The sequence below is a fragment of the Kogia breviceps genome, chromosome 2 (genome assembly GCF_026419965.1).
Source record: "Kogia breviceps isolate mKogBre1 chromosome 2, mKogBre1 haplotype 1, whole genome shotgun sequence".
Classification (NCBI taxonomy): Eukaryota; Metazoa; Chordata; class Mammalia; order Artiodactyla; family Physeteridae; genus Kogia; species Kogia breviceps.
This window is the reverse complement of record NC_081311.1, coordinates 138,959,327-138,987,057: the sequence shown is the minus strand read 5'-3', so window position 1 is coordinate 138,987,057 and position 27,731 is coordinate 138,959,327. Positions and strand designations below refer to the sequence as shown.

Genomic DNA, 27,731 nt, shown 5'->3' with positions numbered 1-27,731 from the left:
GCCCTCACAGTTTCTGATTTTTAATACTTTAAAATTTCTCTATTGTTTTAAACCCCCATGGTTCTCTAATCAGCTAGAGGAAATTTCCATTGATCCAAACATACAATCTCAAAAAATATTTTCTAGGTAAACTTGTAAAATAACTGATTCTTTCATCTTTTGGTTTTCTTTTGTAGTTATTTATTTTTCTCAGACTGGCAGAGCTTTTCTGGGATACCTAAGATAGAAAGGGCTTTCATGGATGGCTCCAACCGTAAAGACTTGGTGACAAGAAAGCTGGGATGGCCTGCTGGGATAACCTTGGATTTGGTATCAAAGCGTGTTTACTGGGTTGACTCCCGGTTTGATTACATTGAGACTGTAACTTATGATGGAATTCAAAGGTAAGAAGTATTTTTTTTTTATATAGTTATAAGTTTTGGCGAAATACATAAAATTTATGGAGAGAGAAACTGAAGGACTAGAATTAAAAGATTGCTTTGTTGGTTGACATAACTTGAATGATCTTTGTGTTGACATTGCACGTTGTGACCTGCTCTGAGTTTTAGCTTGTGTTCCATATTAACACTCATTAAATATTACCTACAGCATTTGTTCTTTGATTTCTCTTCTCCAAGTCCTCTCTCACTCCCAGATGAAGCACATTGTTTTCATTAACTTCCGAGTCCATTTATTTGTCTGGGTCCCTTATGGTTTGTTTCCAAAGATCATTTTATCTTTTAGCTTTCTATTTTCCCTCCAGTAAATATGTTTTATTATTTTTTTTAACATTATCTGGTGGGAATTAATTGGGTTTTATACTGCTCTTATATATATTTCAAATCTTAATGAGAAATTCTGACTTTACCTGATATACTTCAAAGACATTTAAACAATATTTGAAAGCAGAGTATGGCATACCATTTTCCTTCATTTTAGTCGGATTAGAGCTCACTATAAATTAATTAAATTGTTACCTATTTTAGATCCTCTTCTTTTGGTATTTTCAAAAACTGGTTAAAACATGGTCTTTAAAGTTTGACCAAGAAAAATTACTCTAGTCAATTTGATTTTTCCAAATGACGTGATTTTATTGTTTTCTCAATGAAAAGAATATTCTAGTTTTGGTTTCTCCTTTATCTCTATTTTGTAAGGATGGTATCACAGTTTGCCACTGGATTTTATATTCTTAGAACAATCTCTACTTGGTTAAATGAAGTGATTGAGTATTAAAGCTATGATGTATTGTCACTGAAACTGGTTCCCATAGTGAGGATAGGAATTAATTTAATGAAAAAATAATCATATAAGTCATATAAAAACAATTGAGAAATTGCCTAATTTTTTTTCACTTTCATGGTTGTTTTGGCATTAATTTTATAGTCTAAATATTTTTATGCTATGGTTAAAGTAAAACATAAAAATCAATGGAATTTCAGAAAGATTCGAGTGGTTTGCTGGCTGTGGAGAAACATGGAGGAGATACTAAAACTCACGAGTACAGCTAAAATCATAAAGTCATTGCCTCTTGCTTTACCAGCAGGTGGCATTTAGATTTATGGAATTATTGTTATTTTGGCTGCTTTGTGTCTTCATTGCTGCACGCGAGCTTTCTCTAGTTGCGGCGAGCGGCGGCTACTTCTTTGTTGTGGTTCGTGGGCTTCTCACTGCGGTGGCTTCTCTTGTTGCAGAGCATGGGCTCTAGGCTTGCGGGCTTCAGTAGTCATGGCACACAGGCTCAGCAGTTTTGGCACATGGGCTCAGTTGCTCCTCTGCACCAGGGATCGAACCCATGTCCCCTGCATCGGCAGGCGGATTCTTAACCACTGCCCCACCAGGGAAGTCTTCTAGACTTCTGAAATTTGCTAAATGAAAAAACAACCCATTAATTAAAAAAAAAAAATTATTTATTTATTTGTTTGCGGTACGCGGGCCTCTCACTGTTGTGGCCTCTCCCGTTGCGGAGCACAGGCTCCGGACGCGCAGGCTCAATGGCCATGGCTCACGGGCCCAGCCGCTCTGCGGCATGTGGGATCCTCCCGGACCGGGGCACGAACCCGTGTCCCCTGCATTGGCAGGCGGACTCTCAGCCACTGCGCCACCAGGGAAGCCCCTTAGACCTTTTATATGTGGAGCAACCTTAAAAGAATGAAGAGCAGGTGGGAAAACAGTAATTTTTCAGAGTATCTAGAACAAGCGAGGACAGAGACGAATTTAAGTGCCAAGGCTCTTTTCGAATAGACGATAGGAAAATCCTTCTAGCGAGTATAGACAGAAATACACCTGCATCTTAAAATGTATCTTGACTATATATTCTATATTTGTAGCAAGAAATTTTTTAGCTTTTTAAGCATTTACATGAACTAATTCTACCTTTTGTTTTTTTGGAACTAATTCCACCTTTAATCAAAATTGTATGGGATATATCTTTTGTAACAGGAAGACAGTAATTCATGGAGGCTCGAACATTCCTCATCCCTTTGCAATAAGCTTGTTCGAAGATCATGTGTTCTTTACCGATTGGACAAAGATGGCTGTCATGAAGGCAAACAAGTTCACGGAGACTGACCCACAACTGTACTACCGGTCTTCCCTGAGGCCTTTTGGAGTGACTGTTTACCATGCCCTCAGGCAGCCCTACGGTAGGCCCCTCAGCAGTGGAAAATACCATGCTTGGTATTGGCCTTCATAGAAAGGTTTTCTCAAAGTTCTCATGAGATTTGTGTGGCATTCTCAAATATATGATGGGTTATCTAGAGAGTTCAACCCTCTGAAATTGGCTTTGCAGATCATTGGCATTCTGGAGAACTTGTTGTATTTCAGAGTTAAAATGCCCAATCTGCAAAGAACTTAGAGGTGTATTTAACAGATATTTATCGGCACCTGCGGTATACCAGATCCTGTCTACAGGCTGGCAAAAGAGCAGCAAACAAACCAAACTAAAATACCCATCCTTATTCTACGGGAGGAATCTCCCAATTCAACCCTCTAATATTGCAGTCGAGGAAACTGAGGCCCAGAAGAAGAAAATGACATGCTAAGTGGTCATTTTAGTTAGTGTCAGAGCTATTTTTTTCCTTCTTCTCTGTTGTATATTTATGACATCTGTTGTTTGGTTTGCATTGGGTCTGTCATAGGTCAGCTGGGTTTGGTTATCTCTCAGGCTGGACACTTATCAAAGAAAAGAAATATTTTGATTCAGACACTGAATGTTATTTTATAGTACTTACGTTACTTATGTTATTTTATAGTAAGTTTTGTTTGTTTCAAGGTTTTAAATTGACATGACTGTTTAAACTGTGTATACAGCTCTCTTCTGTATTTGCTCATGCATCAAAGAAAAGAAACACAATAAACTAGACTACATCGGAAGAAAGCTTAATATCAGTGAACAGTAATTCAGAGAAAGACAGATTTCACTTTAAAACTGTAATGCTAAGTGATAGGTCTGGCTAGGATGGAGAAAGACTATAAAGTAATTAGGTTGATTAAAAAAAACTCAAACCAACCAACCACTAAACTGATAGATTCAGATGACTACCCTTCAATGTAGTCATCCTAGGAAACAAATACTTCATTGGAAAATATATACTGTACCTGAAAGTATATACTGTATTAGAAAATACCTATTTGGAATAATCAGTTCATCAGCTACTAAATTCACATCTGCCCTCACCAAAAATATTACCCAGTTTTATCATCTAAATTATTTCTATTACTTGCTTCAGAATTATACCTGCCTGTGTTTCTCAAAATTAATCTACCCGAGAAGTTGAAGAGACTATTTTAAAGAATAAGTCAAAGTCTAAGAAGGCAATTTCAAAAGCAGACATTTTTAGCTCTGACAGCCTTGTGTACAATGAACTTCCTGATGTCACTGCTTTGAGAGTGGTGTTTGGAAGTTTAAATTGGTTTGTGTTTCAGACATGTAGGGTTTTGGAATGAGATCTGGATTTGAATTCTAGTTTAGCTATTTAACCACTGAATAATCTTGAGCAAGTTGTCTCACCTTTTGGAACTTTGGGTTCCTTTTCTGTAATGTTGCGATAATATTTACCCCTTAGAGGCATTGATTGTTAAGTTGTCCTACAAAATAAGCATCCAGTGAGTTACAGTTATTTACTCTATTTTTTGAATGGTAAAAAATAATACTAAGGTTATTTGGGGGGCAGTTATATTTTAGTCACTGAGGCTAGCAGACAGAGTCTGTTACAGTTATGGGGGGAAAAGAACCCCCAAGGTTATCCAGTTGCAGGAATCTTGTTTGGTTTTTTTTTTTTTTGCCACCATCAGTTTGAGAGTAGATTCGAGAGCAACGATGACATTGGGAGCAGCTAAATATGGATGTATTCAGTAGCAACCAGTAGTGATGTCTCCAAGGAGTTTCAAACCCATTTCACCCACAGGTCTCAAAATGGCTTCGCATGTCTTGGATAAATATGCATTTCTAATTGAGATTAACCATGTGCATTTTTCCCTCCAGCTAGCAATCCATGTGCAGATAACAATGGGGGCTGTCAACACATCTGTGTCCTCAGCCACAGAACATTTAATGGTGGTTTGGGCTACCGTTGCAAGTGCAGGCTCGGCTACATTCCAGATATGGATGACTACCACTGCGTTGGTAAGAAATCAGTTTTGAACTGTCTTTCTGACAGTCAGCACAGGGATATGTGCTGCTCTTGGACTGGGCCAGCTCCCTGTAGCACTTCTTCACAGCAAATAAGCTTTTGGTAGCCCACGGGCATCTTCCTTGGTAGGCACCTTTCCTTTTGTACAAAGAGCTGTGTTTGGAGATGTAAATTTATTTTTTAATTTTTTAAAATTTAATTTAATTATTTATTTATTTTGCGGTACGCGGGCCTCTCACTGCTGTGGCCTCTCCCATTGCGGAGCACAGGCTCCAGAAGCGCAGGCTCAGCAGCCATGGCTCACGGGCCCAGCCGCTCCGCAGCGTGTGGTATCTTCCCGGACCGGGGCACGAACCCGTGTCCCCTGCATCGGCAGGCGGACTCGCAACCACTGCGCCACCATGGAAGCCCGGAGATGTAAATTTCTGTCCTTTGGGACAATCTAGGATTTCCTTGGGCTTCCCTTTCCCTTTATCTCCTTCCTGAAATCTCTGTCTCTTTTTAATTTTTAATTTTTTTTAACATCTTTATTGGAGTATAATTGCTTTACAATGGTGTGTTGGTTTCTGCTTTATAACAAAGTAAATCAGCTATACATATACATATATCCCCATATCTCCTCCCTCTTGCATTTCCCTCCCTCCCACCCTCCCTATCCCACCACTCTAAGTGGTCACAGAGCACCGAGTTGATCTCCCTGTGCTATGTGGCTGCTTCCTGCTAGCTATCTATTTTACATTTGGTAGTGTATATATGTCCATGCCACTCTCTCACTTCATCCCAGCTTACCCTTCCCCCTCCCCGTATCCCCAAGTCCATTCTCTAGTAGGTCTGCGTCTTTATTCCTGTCCTGCCCCTAGGTTCTTCATGACCTTTTTTTTTTTTTAGATTCCATATATATGTGTTAGTATACGGTATTTGTTTTTCTCTTTCTGACTTACTTCACTCTGTATGACAGACCTAGGTCCATCCACCTCACTACAAATAACTCAATTTCGTTTCTTTTTATGGCTGGGTAATATTCCATTGTATATATGTGCCACATCTTCCTTATCCATTCATCTGTTGATGGACACTTAGGTTGCTTCCATGTCCTGACTATTGTAAATAGAGCTGCAATGAACATTGTGGTACATGACTATTTTTGAATTATGGTTTTCTCAGGGTATATGCCCAGTAGTGGGATTGCTGGGTCGTATGATTGTTCTATTTTTAGTTCTTAAGGAACCTCCATACTGTTCTCCATAGTGGCACTATCAGTTTACATTCCCACCAACAGTGCAAGAGGGTTGCCTTTTCTCCACACCCTCTCTAGCATTTATTGTTTGTAGATTTTTTGATGATGGTCATTCTGACTGGTGTGAGATGATATCTCACTGTAGTTTTGATTTGCATTTCTCTAATGATTAATGATGTTGAGCAACCTTTCATGTGTTTGTTGGCAATCTGTTTATCTTCTTTGGAGAAATGTCTAATTAGGTCTTCTGCCCATTTTTGGTTGGGTTGTTTGTTTTTTTGATATTGAGCTGCTTATATATTTTGGAGATTAAGCCTTTGTCAGTTGATTCGTTTGCAAATATTTTTTCCGATTCTGAGGGTTGTCTTTTCGTCTTGTTTATGGTTTCCTTTGCTGTGCAAAAGCTTTTAAGTTTCATTAGGTCCTATTTATTTATTTTTGTTTTTATTTCCATTTCTCTAGGAGGTGGGTCAAAAAGGATCTTGCTGGGACACCATATTTTATATAAATAAATCTTAAGGATAAATTTCTCAGGGAGAAGTAAGATTGTAATACTTCAATTCAAGATTGTTTTGCCTTCACAGTATTTTTTTCTTCCCTTCTTTCCATTATTTCCAACTATGTTTTCTACAGATTTATTTTTTTATGTTTATTTCAGAATGACATTTCAGAATTATAACATGTGTTTTATGGGTGTATAAGTAATTTCTCTGGAATTGGGAGAAGGCAAGAACTATGCTGTGGCTGACTGTGTGTGTCCCTCTTTCTACAGCTGCTGAGCGATTTCTGTTCTTCTCATCTGATGTAGCTGTCCGTGGCATCCCGCTCACCCTCTCTCACCAGGCAGATGTCATCCTTCCAGTGACAGGAGGTGCTTCTGTCTTTGTTGGGATTGATTTTGATGCCCAGCAGAAGGCTATCTTTTTTTCAGATACAACAAAAGACATGATTTGTAAACAGAAGATGGATGGCACAGGTGAGAATGGGTTTAAAGGGTATTTTTTTGCATATTTTGTCTGTCTTCAATAATAATACTAATAATTTTTTCATTAAAACTTTGCATTCATTTCTTAAGCAGGGTCTTTTACTAAGCTTGCTAAATACTTTTAGATTGGGAAAAGAAATCTATTGCTTTTCTTTTGAATTAAGTTTAAGTAAACACTTCCTTTATTTTCAAAATAAGTTACAAATGAGAGTACATTTTAAAACAAATATTGTTGTAATTGGACAATTAAGAATATCAATATTGACAAATATTAACATATGGACACTCCATAATAGGAGTGTCAAATGTATGAAAGATGTTAATGGGTTAATTAACTAGAGGCTGTTCCCTATATTCAAACAGCCAGACTGAGCCAATAGAATAACCTCTCTATAGGGATGCTGCACTACGTAAATGCTGGGCTTGGAATAATAATATTTATTTTTAAAAGACATGAATTATATGTAAATATGGATTTACTCTCAGTTTTCAGTTGATTGGAATTCTGTTAAAATCTTCAGAATCCTCACAGAAAGATAAATTATAGTCAGTCATACCTTATGAGTTGGGTACTTTATTGGATGTTGGCATGATCCAGTACTTGATTTTACAATCCACTAATGGGTGGAAACCTGAAGTTTGAAAAACAAATCAGTAGCCAGTATAACATAGCAAGTAAGAGGGGCCAGCTCAGGAGCTAAACTGCCTAGTTTTGAATCCTGGCTCCTCACATTTCCTAGTTATGTAATCTTGGGGAAGTTACTTACTTTCTTTGTACCTCAGTTTCCTAAATATGTGAAATAGGAATAATAATAATAATAATAATAATAATGATAATAATAATAATAATAGAGGTACTACTTAGCTCATAAAGTTGTTGAGAGAATTTTAGGCTAATACATGTAAAACATCTAGAATAATGCCTGGAAAATAGTAAATATTCAGTAAATGTTAGCTATTATTGTAGCTGTTCTCAATGAAAAACTCTATTGCTCTGCCCCACCCTGCCCCCAAGTCAGACCTGCTTGCTAGAGGTAATTCCTTACCATTCTTTTACCTGTTTGTTCTATTATTTGTCTCCGTGTTTCTAAATATTTTGCTTATACTGTTACTGAGTCCAAGTTTGTACTGCTTGCTGCATGACAGGCCAGTAAATCTAGAGATGAGGTGTTGGGGCAGGGAATAGCAACTTTATTTGGAAAGCCAGCAGACTGAGAAGATGGTGGATTAGCGTCCCAAAGAACCATCTTACCCGAGTTAGAATTCAGGCCTCTTATACTAAGAGGGGAGAGGGTGTGGTTGGTTGTCGCAAACTTCTTGGTGCTGGAATCCTTTGTTCTTGCAGCTGTCCATGTACATCTGGTCACTGTGTTCTTATAAACCACTAACAAGACAAATGTTCTTCTCTGTTCTGCAACTTTTTATCTCTATATGAATGGAAAAGTCTTATACCTTTAAAGATCAGAGCCTTGAGAAAGGGCTCTCCTGTGTATTTCAGGCCATAGGCAACGTTCCTTCATGAAAGGTGCACAGCCAGCATGACTAAGCACAGGCAACAGAGAACAAAGGTTAGAGTTAAAGGAATAGATTCAATATGGAGACAGGTTTGTTCTTCTCTGTTGCAGTACTACTTCTTGATTTGCATATTAGACATTTATTTTCATTGTTATAGATAGGGATTTAGCTCTTACATTCCCCTCTACCAAGTTCCCTCTCCCCCTGTTCTCCCTAAAAAGCTAGATTGTAATTTTTGTTCGCTGCTAAGTCAAGTAGTATTCCATGATGACATTTCTTGAACAAATTTTGATTTTTTTTCCTGCAGTTAACAATTGCTCCATCTTCATTTGCTTAGTTTTCTATGAAGCTATTATATTTTCCCCAAATGCTCCAACAGATCTATCAAATGCTTGTCTGTGTATCTATGTATCTACCAAATGCGAACAATCTATAATTTTTTCCTCCTCTGCTGTTCAGTTGGATCTGGTACACAACTCTTCCAATTTCCCTCTGCCGCTTCCCTGTGCTGGTTTTCCTGTGTCTGGCAAGCCACTTGTTTCTCTTTCCAGACTGATTTCCTTATTTTGCTGAAACACATCATATAGTAGCTTCTTAAGAAGAATGAGTTGGTGGTACATATTTCGAGTCTGAAGGTGTTTTTATTTTGCCCTCCAACTTGATCATTTGACTAGGTGTAGGATGAATGTAATTTTACCTCCGAAATTTGAAGACATTGCTGCATTCTCTTCTAGTAGCCAGTGTTGAGAGTCCTATGCCATCCAGAGTAGCAGTTCAGTGTGTATGACCTTTTTGGGGGGAGGTTGTTTTTGTTCCTTTCTGGAAACTTTTAGAATCTTTTGGTTATCCCATTCATCTTGAGATTTCTCTCCTATTCTGGGAATTTTCTTGCCTCTGCTTTTTCTATTCGAGAATGTTAGATTAATCATCTATTTTTTTCTTATCTTTTCTTTCCTGGTTTTCATCTCTATCATTTTGTTCTACTTTCTGTGAGACTTTTTGGCATTTTAGTTTTAGCCTTTCTATCGAATATTTAATTTCTCTTATATTTTCAATGTTGAAGATCCCCTTCTTGCTCTCTGATTATTCCTTTTTAAAAATAAAGCCTGTTCTTGCTTCATAAGTTCCATCTTTTCTTATTCTATGAAGATATAATTACATTAAAAAATTAATGTTCCTCTTTCCATCTTCTTTGGGTTCCTTTTTCCTTTTGGTTTGTTTCAACTTTCTCCTTCATGAAGGAAGCTTTCTTCAATTTCTTTGAACCTTGTTTGATATTAAGAGCAAAGCTATGAAACACTGACCAGAAGGCTGTTGGTATGAATGGACCTCATCAGCTGGTGATAAGGCAGCCTTTTTGTTGGGAAGCTTCCAAATGTCAGTATCAGAAAATCCTCTCTGGAGATAGTCAGTTTCTCCTTAGTAGCTGCTTCCAGTCTCCCTGTTGGGGTGGGGAGTAAGAGGGGGAAGCTAGTATCTGTTTTGGGAGCAGTACAGAGGACAGGGAGCTGTCCTGTTCAGGCCTGTTCAGTTCAGTGATCACATATATAACCCTCCTGTGCTTAGTTCTGTGCTGATCCCAGCCCTCCACTGTGCAGTGTGTCCTCAGCTCACAGCCTCTATGCTTGAGTTCCCCCGGAGAAGAAAATCTCTGGTCTGTTAGAGGAGGTAGACGGAGAGGAGTGTCATACATGCTCAGGGTCTAGGAAGAACCTCTGGGTCCAGTCGCTCCTGATGCCAACTTTTAACTAGGCCCCTTAGCGTCCCACCCCTACCTTTATCAGAGCTGGTGCTTCTGTGTGCAGACACGCTGAGGCTTCTGTGTGTGTGGGTGTTGGCGCTCCCCCCTGCCGGCACGTCTCTCCTTTCGCTTAGTGAGTCTTTTTCTCTTCCAAACCCTGCGGAAATCTTTCATCTGCTGTTCTTTCACTGTCATTATTAAAAGGAGTTTGGAAGGAAGAGGAGATAAACACAGTGGTCAATCTGTTATTTTGAACCAGAATGCATCTTTTCTGAGAACTAGAATTAGGTCTGCTGAGCCACACACAGGCTAAGTCTCCTGTAGATGCCTCCACAGGTCAGCTTCCTTCTGCTTTGGCAACTGCAATTCTCATCATGGGTTTTTTTGTTTGTTTTGTTTTTTTTAAATCAATTTCAAGTCCACATGCTGAGCAAATTGCCTTTTAAAAGTTTCTTATAGTTAGTGGTTAAACTGCTTGGGCTTCCCTGGTGGCGCAGTGGTTGAGAATCCGCCTGCTGATGCAGGGGACACGGGTTCGTGCCCCGGTCCGGGAAGATCCCACATACCGCGGAGCATCTGGGCCCGTGAGCCATGGCCGCTGAGCCTGCGCATCCGGAGCCTGTGCTCGCAACGGGAGAGACCACGACAGTGAGAGGCCCGCGTACCGAAAAAAAAAAAAAAAAAAAAACCTGCTTGTGCTCTGGTGAGGATGTATTATTGTACATTGCCCTGTTTTTCCAAGTGAGAAGGTTAAGTGTCAATGAGTTTATATGAAAAACTGAATTGTCAGAAATCAAATTGAAGTCAAGATGGGCTGAATGAAGCCCTCAGGGAACTTGCTGCATCAATGATCCCTTCTCTCCTTCAACTTCTCTTGTTCTACTGACTTTTCCCCATCAGATATGCTCAAGTCTCTCCCATACTAAAAAACCTTCAACCCACCCTATACTCCACATTCCTCTCTAGTTGCAGCCCTCTCTCCTCAAGTTCATGAACAAGCACGTTAAAAGTTTGGTCTACACTTTCCTGGCCCTACTTCCACATTTCTCACCTCTTCACACTGTCACTTGAAACCCCTTATCCTGGTCACCTCCAGTCTCTTTGTTATAAACTTTATCCTTATCTTTGGCGCCTTAGTCCTCTTCTTTAAAATGCTTTTTTCCCCCTTGACAAATATTGACACTCGTGAATTTCCTTCTATTTCTTGCCCATTCTTTCTAGTGTTCCCTACACATCTTTTCTTCTTTGCCTGTCCTATACACAACTGTGATCTCTTGTGTTCAACAATGGTCCTCTTTTTATTTTTTTAAATTTTTATTTTTTAATTTGTGTATTTATTTTTGGCTGCGTTGGGTCTTTGTTGCTGTGCACGGGCTTTCTCTAGTTGCGGTGAGCAGGGGCTACTCTTCGTTGTGGTGCATGGGCTTCTCATTGTGGTGGCTTGTCTTTGCTGTGGAGCACGGGCTCTAGGCGGGTGTGGGCTTCAGTTGTGGCTCGTGGGCTTAGCTGCTCCGCGGCATGTGGGATCTTCCCGGACCAGGGCTCGAACCTGTGTCCCCTGCCTTGGCAGGCAGATCCTTAACCACTGTGCTACCAGCGAAGTCCGGTCTTCTTTTCTTATTCTGCATTTTCTTCTGCATAATTTTGCACCTTCTGTTTCTTTTGTTACCATCTATGTAGTAGTTATAAATCAGTGTGAGGAGACTTATGATAGGCCATTTCCTGAATGTTTTTCCTCCTCACCTGGAGAAGGAGGGGAAAGGTCAGGTAAGGCTTCTTACAGGAGGTGATGAAAGTCTCCGTCCAAACTCTATCTCTGGGGTTCAGACCCATAGAGCCAACTGCCTTTTGGATGTCTCACCTGGATATCCCACAAACCACCTCCAAACCAGTATGTCTAAATGTTCACCTTTATTCCACTTCTCCAGACCCCTGCCTTAGGGGAAGAGCACCCCCCCCCCCACCAAATCTGGTGGTCACCCAAACTTCTTCCTTTCTTTTAGCCTCTACCATTAACTTATTAACCTCCAGCCACATTTTGGAGCGTGTGGAATCCTGTCTCTCTCCCTCCCACTTCCACGTCTTTGCATTCCTGCAGCCCCCCATTCACCACTTCCTTTGGGAAACCTCTCAACACCTGCACTTTGCCTTGGTTTCCATACTATCCTGTGCATACCTCCATCACAGCACCTGTTACCCTTCTATTTTTTTCCCTCTTGGCCTAATTGCCTCCCCCCACCTCTCCCACTTCATTACCTTGAAGATACCTTGAAGACAGTGTCCACATTTCTTTCAAAATGCTTCACTTTTCTATGACTCAGTTTCCTCATGTGCAAAATAGGGATAATAATAATTCCTACTGTTGAGCTGTTGTGAGGATGGATGAATTCATGTAAAGTACTTGGGCCAGTTCCAGGCTCATATTAAGTTGCTCAGTATAAGCTACAATTATTAATACTATTAGCAATATCATGTTTCCTCAATGTCTAATATGGTGTCCAGCACACAGAGGACTTCTTTTTTACAGTTTGCTGGGTAAATGAATGGAAAAAGCACAGGGATTGTTTTTCTTCCTTCAAAAGAAAGAGATGTGATTGTTTACTCTGATTCACTTTTTTTTTTTAAAGAAAATTTTGTTGTGATAGTTTCAGTTGTACAGCAAAGTGATTCAGTTATACATTTTCTCATTTAGGTTGTTACATTTAGTTTGAGCAGAGTTTCCTGTGATTCACATTTCCTTTAGTACAAAAAGGAAAAGGAGGGGAAAAGGCATAAAAAATTCACAAAGAAGAAAGTGGTCTTTTTTCTCCTTGTACCCAGTTCTGATTTCCTTTCTGGTTGCTGGTCTTTTCCAAACTTGGCAACTTTGTGGCTATGAAAGACTGCTGATGAGAAAGTTGGGCGGGAAAACCTCATAGATACCCCCAGTCGTACCTGGCGGTGTCAGCTTCTCAGTGCTGTCTGTGGGTGGTGGTTGTGAGTATGTGAACTCAGGTATCTCTTCTTCAGATGTTCTGTACTGAGAAATTTTTTCTGGAAGGTTGAACAAGGGAGTAAATCCAGGCCATACCACTCCAGGTTCTATTTATCAGAGTCATATCTATTCTTTGAGATGCAAACTTTTGGAGATGGATAGATTCTAGGTTTATCTCACGTGTTGCTTTGCAGTTTACCTTTGCTTTATTTTTTAAAAGAATTCCACATTACTGAAATATTCTCTAGTTCTCACACAAAGTTTAAATATGCAGTGGTAGGAAAATGTATGTTATGTAAAATATGCTTACTTTAAACCATGTCCATATTTTAATTTATAGGAAGAGAAGTTATCACAGCTAACAGAGTGCCAAGTGTTGAAAGTTTGAGTTTTGACTGGATTTCAAAGAATCTCTATTGGACAGATGCTTCTTATAGGAGTGTCAGTGTCATAAGGCTAGCTGATAAATCGAGGCGCACAATAGTCCAGAATTTAAACAACCCACGATCAATCGTAGTTCATCCTATTGCTGGGTAAGTGTGTTCATGTTTTCCTAAGAGCTTGAAACTTATGTCTTGTACAGTCATTGCAAAGTGATGCCATAGGTATTTGGCAAATTCAGTAAATACAAGATTGAACCATGTAAATTGAAATCACCTTAGATTGTATCCTTTTAGCATGTGCTGAAGTGATCACTTTATCTCCTTCCAAAAACTTTCTCCTAAGCTTTGGCTTGCCAGTCTTCACTGGAGTGTGGTTTTTTTCACAGTCGCAGAGGACCAAACAATGAGACAGAGATTCTGTGGAGAAGGAATGAATATGCAGCAGAATTATCAGGAACGGCTCAAATTCTTTCCCTGCTTTCTTGTATTGATATAAAGCTTACCAAAACTTGCTTAATCATTCAGTAGTTTTCAGAATAAAATGTCTTTCAGACCACAAAGTTTCTTGTTTAACCTTTTCATTATCGGTGGAGTCAGACAAGAAGAGACAGAGCATTTCACACCGTGCCTTTTTGTTCTTACCTTTCTTATTTAAATACGCTTGATAGCTAACGTAAAGTCTGAGATAGGCAATTGTGTTTTAATAGAGTAGTTAAAAAAAAAAAGATGAGTGGTAATTCACTAAAGCCTGATTGAGGGTACATAGCAAACACTTTACATAGTACATAATCTCATCTAATCCCAAAGCTGGTTTGTGAGTGAGGTATATACAAAGACCTGTTTTGGAGATAAAAAATCTGAGGGGCTTCCGCGGTGGTACAGTGGTTGAGAATCCGCCTGCTAATGCAGGGGACACGGGTTCGAACCCTGGTCTGGGAGGATCCCATGTGCCGCGGAGCAGCTGGGCCTGTGAGCCACAACTACTGAGCCTGCACGTCTGGAGCTTGTGCTCCACAATGAGAGGCCGCGACAGTGAGAGGCCCGCGCACCGCGATGAAGAGTGGCCCCCGCTCACCGCAACTGGAAAAAGTCCTCGCACAGAAACGAAGACCCAAAACAGCCAAAGATAAATAAATAAATTTATAAAAAAAGAAAAAGAAAAAGAATCTGAGGGTCAGAGAGATAAAGTAACTTGCTCAAGGACCCACAGCTATTAAGCAATAGTTAGTATTCAAATTCCAGACCTGTCTGACTGCAAAGCCTGTGTGTCTAACATATTTTAAAACTGATGATGTTATTGATAAGAAATTTTATTGCCCAATAGAGAGTTAAACAGTTGATTTTCTAGTGAATTTATCTTAAGCTAAATCTTTGGCGTTGGGTTTTGAAAAGGCGTTAAATTCCTTTCCTGATGTATCCTTCATATTTTTTAAAAAATAAATGTATTTATTTTTATTTTTGGCTGTGTTGGGTCTTTGTTGCTGCATGTGGGCTTTCTCTAGTTGTGGCGAGAGGGGGCTGCTCTTCATTGCAGTGCGCGGGCTTCTCATTGCAGTTGCTTGTCTTGTTGCAGATCACGGGCTGTAGGCGCGCGGGCTTCAGTAGTTGTGCCATGCGGGCTCAGTAGTTGTGGCTCGTGGGCTATAGAGCACAGACTCAGTAGTTGTGGCACACAGGCTTAATTGCTCCGCAGCATGTGGGATCTTCCCAGACCAAGGCTCAAACTCGTGTCCCCTGCATTGGCAGGCAGATTCTTAAACACTGTGCCACCAGGGAAGTCCCTGTCCTTAATTTAAAACAATATGAAGTCACGTTTCAGAAGGTTACCTTTTGGAAAGAGTAATTTTAGGTTTTAAGGCTCATATGAAAGAGAAAAGTTTTTTTCCCTACACTTATCTTTTTGCCACTCTTTGGGATAAAAAGAGACCTCTTGGGTAAGATCGTTTAAGAGTTACGTTTATTTGGATGCATTTTTCATCAGGGATGAAATGGCTTCTGCAAATTTAATTCCTTGTGGAAGGTGACTAAAGAGTGATCTAGTGGATCCTGGATGTTTAATCCAGAAAGAAAGTGAGAGATTAAAATCTGTTTTCTTGCTCATAGTTTATTTCATTTCAAGTACATGAAGTATTTAAAATGTAACCTGAACTGTGTCTTTTTAAAGAATCTAGTAGGTGACAATAGTTTTAGGTCCTGAAGTCTAGCACAGTGGTTCTCTGCTTTGGATGCCCATTTTAATACCATTTGTATTTTCGACATATTTTTCTATATAAACCCAACAGCATACAGAAAATGAAATTAATTTGCAGCAAGTCTCTGGAGGATCTATGTTTGTGCTAAATCTCTCTAAGTCATGTAGTTTGTCCCAATGTAAACATCTTTGATTTATTACCTCCTTTTCTAGGTATATATTCTTCACTGATTGGTACCGTCCCGCTAAAATTCTGAGAGCATGGAGTGATGGATCTAACCTTTTGCCTATAGTAAACACTACTCTTGGGTGGCCCAACGGGTTGGCCATTGATTGGAGGTAAGTAGGAATCATCCCAAATTGCTGAGTTCCCACTTACTATGGAAGAAATATACATAGTTGGCCAGCTTCTGCTGGGATGAAAACATATGTAGTAATGAATATTCTGAGGAAAGTGCTAGCGGAAGCAGAATAGGGCAAGACCCAAACCCCACTAGAAGTAGAACAGGGATTTGATGAAGTACAGGTCATGTGCAATTTTTACAGGGGGCATCTTGAGGATAGGAAATTGTGTCAACAAATGTGTATTTGCCTATATACACCGTGGGAGGATTTTTGGAATATGAGATTTAAATTTTTTTTTGTTTGTTTTGTTTTTTTTTTGTGATACGCGGGCCTCTCACCGTTGTGGCCTCTCCCGCCGCGGAGCACAGGCTCCGGACGCGCAGGCCCAGCGGCCACGGCTCACGCACCCAGCCGCTCGGCGGCATGTGGGATCTTCCCGGACCGGGGCACGAACCCGCGTCCCCTGCATCAGCAGGCGGACCCTCAACCACTGCGCCACCAGGGAAGCCCAATATGAGATTTAAATTTTAAGAAATTAATCTGTCAAGGAATATAGGAAAAGGTAACAGGGTAAATAAGCTTACAGACATCAAATGCAAAAGCAGTTTATAAGAGAGAAAAAAAGAAGAAATGTGTTTAATCTTTTAAACATCAGTTACTACGAATATTTTTCCTAACTTGTGGATTTAATAAGGAGAAAACTAAAATTCCTAGCTTGAAGATAACAACATTTCAAGTTTTCTAAGACAATTGAAAATCACTTCATAAGAGTTGTTTTGTCTTTCTGGAGAGCATGAAACTATTCAACTTTGCTTAATAAATGTGTCAACTGAACATGCTGTTTTTGAATGCCCTTAGTATAAAGTGTGCTTTGCTAGTTTCTGGATAACCAATAACCAAGTATTTTGTTATTTTAGCTCTTCACGATTGTACTGGGTAGATGCCTTTTTTGATAAAATTGAGCACAGTACCTTTGATGGGTTAGATAGAAAAGTCCTGGCCAGTATACAGCAGATAACACATCCATTTGGACTTACCGTCTTTGAAGGTACGTTTTGAAGCAAAAGAAGTGTGTCCTATTTATACTGTACAAGTTGTATAAAACTCATCCTCATTTGGCAATCTCACAATTCCAGAAAAGGTGGTCACTTTTTAAATTGAAATGGTGCTTTTATGTATAAAAATAAAACATTTGGTTAGTTGACTGAATATTTAACTTTTATTTTTTGTTTGAGAAATTTTTAGATAATAATATTGACAACTTATATGGTTATAGCACTTTATAGATTAAACATATTATACAGTTTAACTGTTATGTAAATATCATGCAAAGAAATAGTACATTACTGCTTCTTTATTTTCATGAATAAAACAGCAAGGGCTGTGTGTAATAATTATTGTAGCATTTCTTTTTTTTTAAGTTTTAGTTTTATTTTTAATTTTTTTAAACATCTTTATTGGAGTATAATTGCTTTAGAATGGTGTGTTAGTTTCTGCTTTACAACAAAGTGAATCAGTTATATATATACATATGTTCCCATATCTCCTCCCTCTTGCGTCTCCCTCCCACCCTCCCTATCCCAGCCCTCTAGGTGGTCACAAAGCACCCAGCTGATCTCCCTGTGCTATGCGGCAGCTTCCCACTAGCTATCTACGTTACATTTGGTAGTGTATATATGTCCGTATTGTAGCATTTCTTTGTTCTCTGATGTTTGCAAGAACCTTGTCAGAATCCTTGTGGGAGAACTATTACACATACTCATCAACTGGGTAGCTGACGTCATCTTTGTTATACAGAAGTGTTAGCATATGGCTTATGAAGAGCTAAATGTAGTTTTTTCATCAACCTTTCCAAATAATTTAAGATTGCTGGGAGTACAGAATTCTGGGAAACTGCAGCAACAGTGATCACACTGGTGTATCTGTTTTCTTTCTCCCATCTCCCCTCTTGTGAGTGTAAGCATGTTCTCCTGGGTTCAGTTGCTGGGAATAAGAATCTAGCTTGTCACTACAAAACAGGTGGTTTGTTTAGTCTTGAAAACAGCGTTTCTGTGAATGATTGTATAGCTTGTGCCAGGCCAAGAGGGCAAGGAGAAACTAAAATCTACCCTGGTTCTGCTTGATAAACCATAATTAGTCTAGTTAGAGAGGTGCCATTTTGTGATCCACCAAAGGCCCTATAAATATGCTAGTTGTGTCTCTGTTTGAAACTTCCTACTCTGAATAATTAGCAAAGTGCTTTAAAAAAACTAGACACTGACTGTAATTCAAAGGCTTTGTCACACACCCATAGTGTGGAATGAATAGCTAGTAAATATATTGTATATTCCACCCTGCTGTCTGTTTATCTGTGGAGGAGTGCATGGTATTTAAAAATATTTTTAAAATGGTCTTGTGAGATTTTTGATGAGTCAGTTATAAATATGCAGCCCCCCCCCCAGCCTGTGCATTCTTTCCCTTTCTACTAATGATGTCAGACACGTCCTATTTGTTGTCACATAGGAACATTATAAGAATGTTAAATTTTCTCTGCTCCTTGCTGGGATATTTTGGGATTGAATAAAGTTTCAGTACCTTTTGGTTTTATCAGTATGAAAAAAATTTGAGTGCATACCCATGAGAATAACACATTACAATAATAATATAAATAATAATAATAATGTGTTTTTTCAACATTGCCCTTCATTGTGAATTTCTTTTTTTTTTTTTTTTTTTTAAGGAAGATGTTGGAGGTAGGAGTTTATTAATTTATTTTTGCTGTGTTGGGTCTTCGTTGTTTTTTTTTTTTTTTTTTTTGTGGTATGCGGGCCTCTCACTATTGCGGCCTCTCTTGTTGCAGAGCACAGGCTCCAGACGCACAGGTTCAGTAGTTGTCAGGTTCAGTAGTTGTGGCTCACGGGCCTACTTGCCCTGCGGCATGTGGGATCCTCCCAGACCAGGGCTCAAACCCGTGTCCCCTGCATTAGCAGGCAGACTCTCAACCACTGTGCCACCAGGGAAGCCCTGTGAATTTCTTATAGAAAGTTTTTTTATTACACAATGCCATGGAAATTACGTGTCTTTTTAATGAAAAGCTAGATCTCCTTGACTGCACACCACACAGGACCTACAGGTTTATTGAACACGTTATATTTTTAAATATAGTAAGAGGCCTTCCTGGGTGATGGGCCTGAGATGGCTGGTCAGTCTAGAAAAGATTTAGTGAGTCAGATGACTGATTAGTCATTGATTAGACCATAGATAAGGAAAACTGGTTTAATGATAAAATTTGTGACATCTTAGTCATTTTCTGGTTAGTTGGCAGTTTTAGTTAGTTAAGTTATTGTTAAAGAGAAGATCCACTTTGATTCATTTTTTTCTTTGAAAACTGTTGAAATATATGTTTATTTCTCTGTTTCAGTGTCTAAGGTAAAATGAACATGATCAAATTTTTGAGTTTTAGAATCTTGTATTGCCTCTATCTTCTATTTTCAGCTTCATGGAGCATTACTCAGTGTGCTTTAGGTGTAAGAACACTTCTGTGGGTAATTGTTATTGATCCCTAAACATACACTGACATTTCCTTCTTGGACTAGGTCTCCACTTTTCCTTCTCAACAGCTTGTTATGAAACTTGAGGGTCAAAGTTTTTTAAAAAAATGTTCTCATTAAAACATGGGATATAAAATGTTTGACCTGGAAGAGAGCTTAGAGATGATTTAGTCCATTTCCTTAATTTTAGTAGAAAAATGAGCCCCCCCATGGTAAAGTATTTGCCTAAAATCACTCAGCAGGTTACTGCTTTCGCTGGGATAAGAACTCAGTCTTTTGAGGCATCAGCTAATGCTCTATAAAAGAATCCTGAGATTTAAAAAAAATTTTTACCCATGGCAATCTAAGCCCAATTGCTATTAAATACCATCACAATATTCCATACATTCTTGCCTGAACCTGAACTCTAGTATTATAAAAAAATATAGGCTTCTGGGACTTCCCTGGTGGTGCAATGGTTAAGAATCCGCCTGCCAATTCAGGGGATGTGGGTTTGAGCCCTGGTCCGGGAGGATCCCATATGCCGCGGAGCTACTAAGCCCGTGTGCCACAGCTACTGAGCCTGCACTCTAGAGCCCGTGAACCACAATGACTGAGCCTGGGAGCCACAACTACTGAAGCCCACGTGCCACAACTACTTAAGCCTGGTGCGTAGAGCCCACTCTCTGCAACAAGAGAAGCCACCGCAATGAGAAGCCCACACACCATAACAAAGAGTAGCCCCTGCTGGCCGCAGCTAAAGAAAACCCGTGCACAGCAGCAAAGACCCAACAGAGCCAAAAATAAAAAAATTTTAAAAATAAAAAAATATAGGCTTTTAAGAGGTAAGGTCTCTCTCAGAGATCCATACCAGCAACTCCTATTGTTTTTATTCCCTGAGTTTCACTGTTTATATTACACTCCTCTAGAGCTCTTCCCTTTCTCTCCAAATCATAGAAGTTTCACCTCTACTGGTGCAGGAAAAATTTGTATCAGGAAGTATTCTTACAGCTCTTGTTTTATTCAAGGTCCTTAGCTTCAGAAGCTCAAAAGTCAATAAATAAATGTTCTCTTTAAAAAACAAAAAAGAATATATATATATAGGCTTCTAAAGAGTCATTTCTAGAGACTAACAAGTCATGGAAAATGATTACAGAAATATATTACAGATATTTATGGAAGAAGCTTCCCACATTTGGAAGAAGCATTACAAACATATTGCAGTTTCCCAAGTAATTTGTAAGTGAGCTGTGGCGAAAATACTAATCACCGTGTTCCTTCTTAGACTACGTGTATTTTACTGACTGGAGACTGCGTGGTATTGTTCGAGTCAGGAAAACAGATGGTGGACAACTGGTGGTTCTCCGAAGTGGCCTTGGTATTGTAATGCATGTGAAGGTATATGATACCAGAATCCAGACCGGTGAGTGATGTCGCCAGCTTCTTTCATAGGGATGTGTTTAATATGGTGGCTCCTTTTCTCTTTAAGTACTTATTATTTAATATAACTCCTGATAATTTTATCTTCCTGTCACTCAGATAGTTTTAAAGTGTAAGATTTAGAATGTCTGTTTGACTCAGCCAACTTTGAAACTGTGTTTGAGAAAAACGCGTTTCAGCACTTTTCTGTATTTAAATTGAATGTGCTATTTGGCACGTTGATTTCCAAGAGGAATTGAGTTTTTAATATTGGGTCTGACAACTAAACCTGTGATCAGCCTAAAGGAAATGTGCTTGACTCACTTATCTAGGGGCATTGCTTTTTCAGGGTCTAACGCCTGTAACCGACCCACCAATCCGAACGGTGACTGCAGCCACTTCTGCTTCCCAGTGCCAAATTTCCAGCGGGTGTGTGGTTGCCCCTATGGAATGAGTCTGACTTCCGATCGTTTGACATGCGTGGAAGACCCATCTCGCGAGCCACCGTTGGAGCAGTGTGGTGCCTTTTCCTTCCCCTGTAACAATGGCAAATGTGTGCCCATTCACTACCGCTGTGATGGAATTGATGACTGTCATGATAACAGTGATGAGGTTCAATGTGGCACATTTAGTAAGTAGCTATACACTAGCAATACTTCCTAGGATGAATAGAACAGAGAGAGGGGGCTTAAAAAAAAAAGGCTTGGGTTATCTCTATAAGAAAGAATATTCCTTTTGGTTTGTTAATATGTACTCCAAAGGCTTTTAGGAAGCTAGGCGATAAATATCATTCATAGATAATGTTGCAGATGATTTCTGGCATTGATTTGGGCTATCTTCAACAAAATTTCTTTCTGACATTGGCTGTTTGCATCAATGCAGAGTCATTGCATCTTGGCATACTCCTCAAAAAGTCAACAAAAGAAACTGGTTCTAATCTTTAGTATTGGAGAGGATAATATCACAGAATAGGTGCTTGCAATAATAGCTTTTGAAAATCTCATGTGCTATATTCCTTTTCCCTCCTGTTGGTGTAAAATGAATTATGGGTGAAATGTTGGTTTTAACCTTTACATTCTTCTTTTGATGGTACTCCAATTTATAATAAATGCTATTGCAGAAGACAAAAAGATAGAAGACAGTTGAAATCTCAGAAATTTCTATCAAGGAAACATTAATAGAAAGAAAAGTGACATTTGAAAATGAAAGTGCTCATTTGTACATTTTTGAAGTTTCTAAAGTTTTATTTTGTGTATATCTTTTTGTTTTTAAAAGTGCAGATTTTACATGAATGTTTTATCAATTTTCAATGACCCATGTGATCAGAGGAAGCATAGCTTAGAAGTAAAGGATGGTCCTTAGAGTCACACCAGCTAGAGCTTTGGTCTTGGGCAGATTCCTAAGCTCTCAAAGCCTCAATTTCCTCATCTATAAAATGCAGATAATTATATGTACCTGACAGTATTCTTGTGAGGATTAAGAGAGAAAAAAATATGTAAACACTTAGAAAAGTGCCTGGCATATGATAGTTGCTAAATAAACTTGCACATTTTGTATAGCGCTCCCACTGAAAAAGGAGAAGAAATGGGCCTTTACAAGGTAAGGTCTCATTTAAAAGGCTGTACAAACAGATGTCTTTATGACCAATTCATTTCTGTTGTAGATACTTCCTGTGCACCTTCAGCGTTTGCGTGTGGCCACGGAGGACAGTGCATTCCCTCATACTGGCGCTGTGACAAACAAAATGACTGTGTGGATGGCAGTGATGAGCAGAACTGCCCCACCCTAGCACCCACTTCCTGTCGTGCAGACTTCTTCACCTGTGATAATAACTTGTGTATCCCAAAGAGCTGGGTCTGTGACACAGATAATGACTGCGGGGATGGATCCGATGAAAAGTCATGTGGTAAGTTTTGAACTGATTTCTCTTGGTTGGTCAGCCTAGTGAATAGATTTGAACAGTCAGTAGGCCTTGTGCACTTTCCTTGAAGGCTTACATAATTTTCGTTGTGTCTTAGCTACTTATCTTCATCTGTCAATCCCTGTATTAATAGGCTATAGGAGCAAAGACATGGGAAGTCTTCCTAAATATTTTCTATGCAAGCAAAACAAGGATGTCTAACACCCAGATAGAAACTGGAAAATAAAATCTCTCAAATAACTATTCAGATATTTAAAACAATTTTTCTTTCTGAATCATTATAAGCACATCCAGACATTTGGCTACTGATTTTCCTTTTCATTTATACAGGCAAAAAGGCAACAGAATAAAGAGGTACAGAACATTTAAATTTCATTAATCTTACCCACCTGCTTTTCATCTTGCGAGTTCTGATTTCCTCTAGGTTGTCGTTTGTTTTCCTATCAGCAGTCATAGTTTAAGGTGGAGCAAAGTTCCCCGAACTAAATTCTGTCTTGGTTGCATGATTAGGCAATTCGCTTTTTCTCAGGACTATATGAGCTTTAAGATCCCCTCCAGCTTTCACATTCTGTGAGACTATATTTACTATGACTTCACGTTTCGGGTAGGGGGAGGCAGCGCATCTTACTCTAAGGCTATGTCTCTTCAGCCAGCTAGGACCCTGGTTTTGAGGATCGTTCTGCTTAGATTTTGGATTAAATCCAGTTATCATGATCTGTCTCTACACTGTTGCTACTAGGCATTGTGGTCATGCGGACCATGTTGCCTTGCTGGGCTCCATTGTTTAACGTTGGTGCAAGAGTCTTGGACTTCATAGCATTCAGGAGGTGTAGGCCAGTCCAAGGCCATGATGCTTACTTTCTAAGTGTGGTCTGCTTTTCAAGGTGTAATCACAGTTTCTGACTCTGCCCTGTAATATTTTTGTTCCTCTTTCCAAAAAGTGTCCTAGCTGGGCTCTGGATGGGCTGACTTTGGCAATCTGGCTGACTTGAAGGAATTTTGAGCACACATACAACTGAGATAACTTACGTATTTCCTTAGCGTTTTACAGTTTGGCTCTGGTACACACTGAACAAGAAATAAACTGTTACTTGGTTTTGTTTTTGGATGACATTAGATCAAACAAAGACATGCTCACCTAGTCAGTTTCATTGCCCCAATCATCGATGTATTGACCTATCTTTTGTTTGTGATGGGATCAACGACTGTGCTGATGGGTCTGATGAGAGTGCTTGTAGTAAGTACATTGTTTTATTTTACAATTTTTAAATTTAATTAATTAATTAAATTTAAATTTAATTAATCAAGCCATTGAAGTTAGTTGATTTATAATATTATATGTTTCAGGTGTAAAACATACTGATTCACAATTTTTAAAGGTTAACTCCATTTGTAATTATAAAATATTGGCTATATTCCTTTGTTGTATAATATATTCCTGTAGCTTATCCCTATCTTGCCCTTCCCCCTTCTTTCTGCCGATTGTTAACCACTAGTTTGTTCTCTATATCTGTGAGTCTGTTTCTTTTTGGTTACTTTCACTAGTTTGTTTTAATTTTTAGATTCCACATGTAAGTGATACTATACAGTATTTGTCTTTCTCTGACTTATTTCATTAAGCATAATACCCTCCATGTCCATCTATGTTGTTGTAAGTGGCAAAATTTCATTCTTTTTTATGACTGTGTAGTACTCCATTGTGTATATATATATATATATATATATATATATATATATATATATGTATGTATATATATATACCACATCTTTTTTATCCATTCATCTGTTGATGGGCACTTAGGTTGCTTACATATCTTGGCTATTGTAAATAATGCTTTATTTTCATTCATGATGTTTAGAAAAATCAATGTTTAGTTGTTTGCTCCTTGGCTTAATTTCTAATACTTTTCTCTCTCATTTTCAGTAATTAATTGCACTGCTTCTCAATTCAAATGTGTCAGTAATGGTAATTGTATTAGCAACACATATCGCTGTGATGGTATTTTTGACTGCAATGACCACTCTGATGAGACAGATTGTCGTAAGTACCATATAACTAGCATGTTTCAGGTGAAGGGGTCATTTCATGTTTACCAGTATTGATATTATCAAGATTTTCTCTTAGACAAACTAGAGGGAAGGCAGCCTGAATTACAAAGCATTGTCAAAGGAACACAGTATTGAACATATAATAAAATCGACTTGACATTACCAAACAGCGACTTATAATTTGTGAATCGAGTGGTTGTAAATGGGCACTTTCACATTGTCTCTTGAGTAGGTTAAATATTTCTCAGATATTTTTGTTCTCACTATTAATTTTTCCTAGGGCATACCAAATTAGTGGGTTTCAAATTTTTGAAGTTTACTATTTATAAAGATATTTTAATGGTTTCTTTTAAATCTCAATAGGGAGGTTAAATCAAGCAAATCATTTGTTTAGTATCTGCTCACATGTTACATATGGTCTTTGTCCTGAGAGTCTAGTAAGAGAAATTATAGAAAGTAAGAAACAAAGCAAGGTAGATAGTTACAAGGGCCGTATAGAAACGATACAGATAAAATCCTATGAAGGTTCAGAGAAAAGAAATTTTTTCAGAGGATTCAAGGAGGACTTCACGGACTATAAATCTGTTGGACCTATAATCTCCACAAGCTGTAGACCTATAATGGACAAGATTTGTTATTGCCCACTTTTTATATTAAATGAGGTGAGGTGGTCATTTGTTTGAATAATGGTATTTTGGACCACAAATAGTAGGTTTCTATCAATTCTCCTCCCTAATCAGAAAAGAAGTGTTTAAATCTATGGATCAAAAAGAAAAGTTAAATGCTTACATACTGTATAGGTGTGTACAACACCCAGAAATTCTTAATCACTGAATTTCCTGTCTCACATTGAAAACATGGAATTCTTCTGTGGTGATCTGAGGTTAAAGTGCCATTGCCCCTGACTTGCTATTGCCTTAAAAAGTTCCTAGGAGGGAGTTTGGGTTTACTCCTGTGAAATAGGCAAGCAGTTCTTACTTATCTCATAAGGATTGCTTGGTGAATAGTGGAAATTGAGGATTTACAGTCATCTTTTGTTTACTTAATGTGTGCTGGTTTCATCTGATATAATTCATTTGAGGGAAAATGATAACATCCAAATATATGACATTAAACCCATGAATTCCAATTCAGCGTAACTATTTAAGCTCTATTTAAATGCTCTGGTGATTCTTTATTATTTAATCCATAATTAGAAACACAGGAAATAGAATTTTCTTTTGACCCAGGGGCTTATCTTCTATCCAAGAGTTGTACAACCTTTGTTGTCACATCCACTAATCTGATGCATAAAGATCTCTACATGCCACAATGTCAGAGAAGACTCGTGTCATTTTAGATTTTTTTTTTTTTTTTTTTTTTTTTGCGGTACGCGGGCCTCTCACTGTTGTGGCCTCTTCCGTCACAGAGCCCAGGCTCTGGACACGCAGGCTCAGTGGTCATGGCTCACGGGCCCAGCCGCTCTGCGGCATGTGGGATCTTCCTGGACCGGGGCATGAACCCGTGTCCCCTGCATCGGCAGGCAGACTCTCAACCACTGCGCCACCAGGGAAGCCCCATTTTAGATTTTAATATTACATTTGTCATAGTCATTATTATAAACCTACCATTGATCCAAAATCACTTCCTCTGAATCTAGGAATTATATAAAAGGGATTATGGATGACATTCACAAGCCCACTTTCCCCATTTTGTTCTCTCAGCAACCAGGCCTCCTGGTATGTGCCACCAAGATGAATTTCAGTGCCAAGCAGATGGTATCTGCATTCCAAAGATCTGGGAGTGTGATGGCCACCCAGACTGCCTCCATGGATCTGATGAGCACAATGGCTGTGCCCCCAAAACCTGCCCTTCATCTCATTTCCTCTGTGACAATGGAAACTGCATCTACAGAGAGTGGCTCTGTGATGGGGACAATGACTGCAGGGATATGAGCGATGAGAAGGACTGCCCTACGCAGGCCTTTCAATGTCCCAGTTGGCAATGGCAATGCCCCGGTTATAGCATCTGTGTGAATCTGAGTGCAGTATGTGATGGCAACCCTGACTGCCCCAGTGGGACAGATGAGTCCCCACTTTGCAGTAAGTTTCCTGACCACAGTTTACTGCCATAAATTCATCCTGAGCAGTGGCCGGCTGTACGTCATCATTGTCACAGTCACCATGTAGCTTTTGAGGAAGGGATCTCAGTTCCTCTCTGAATTTAGATCTGTGTAGGGATAGCCATCATGGAATTCAAATAAATCATCACTGGATAATATTTCTCATTAAATCCTTTGCACCTGGTTCTGTGTTTTTACTTCATTAGATCGTCAAATTAAATTTGGTTCTGTTGGTAATGCGCTCATACGTTTTTCTAACTTTAATATTTTCTGATTTCAATCAGAACTTGCCACAAAACAAATGAAGTCTGGGGATTTGTGTTTGCTGTGATTAAAATCCTGTGATTGGCATGTAATCCTAATTACTGTCCTTTCTTTATTTCTTCTTTAATCAATGCTCACTCTCAGATGATACCCAGCCAGGTATGATTGCAAAATATTTTAGAGTCTTATGATTTTAAAAGCATTGCGTTTGTGCTGAAAAATGTCCTAATCATTTTGACTTACTTCCCCTTCTAGTGCATGTTTCATATAATGACTCTTATAAATAAGAGTACACATGGAAATAGAGGGCATTTGCATCCTCAGGTAGATGAACTATCTTTGGGTGCTTCAGGCATTGCCGTTTTAGCCTTGAAAGTAAGGATGATGGCATGTCGGTGCATCTGTGCCCTGTAGTCTTCCAATTGCCTTTCTCCTTTATAGACCTTCCAGCTCTGCTCTTCAGTGTCAAAGTCTTATCTTCCATTTC

The 27,731-nt window shown here is 39.0% G+C and overlaps 1 protein-coding gene across 1 annotated transcript in view; it reads left to right on the top strand.

Moving 5' to 3' along the window:
- The window catches only part of LRP2 (LDL receptor related protein 2), a 196,246-nt gene that overhangs the window by 71,775 nt on the left and 96,740 nt on the right, over positions 1-27,731 (top strand). The window contains exons 13-25 of the mRNA XM_067027528.1: positions 177-383; positions 2,419-2,621; positions 4,463-4,603; positions 6,620-6,823; positions 13,403-13,595; positions 15,850-15,975; positions 16,899-17,029; positions 20,776-20,913; positions 21,259-21,540; positions 22,573-22,815; positions 23,948-24,067; positions 24,755-24,871; positions 26,583-26,960. Coding sequence (XP_066883629.1) covers positions 177-383; positions 2,419-2,621; positions 4,463-4,603; positions 6,620-6,823; positions 13,403-13,595; positions 15,850-15,975; positions 16,899-17,029; positions 20,776-20,913; positions 21,259-21,540; positions 22,573-22,815; positions 23,948-24,067; positions 24,755-24,871; positions 26,583-26,960 — 2,483 coding nt within the window. The remainder of the gene's footprint in view (positions 1-176; positions 384-2,418; positions 2,622-4,462; positions 4,604-6,619; positions 6,824-13,402; positions 13,596-15,849; positions 15,976-16,898; positions 17,030-20,775; positions 20,914-21,258; positions 21,541-22,572; positions 22,816-23,947; positions 24,068-24,754; positions 24,872-26,582; positions 26,961-27,731) is intronic.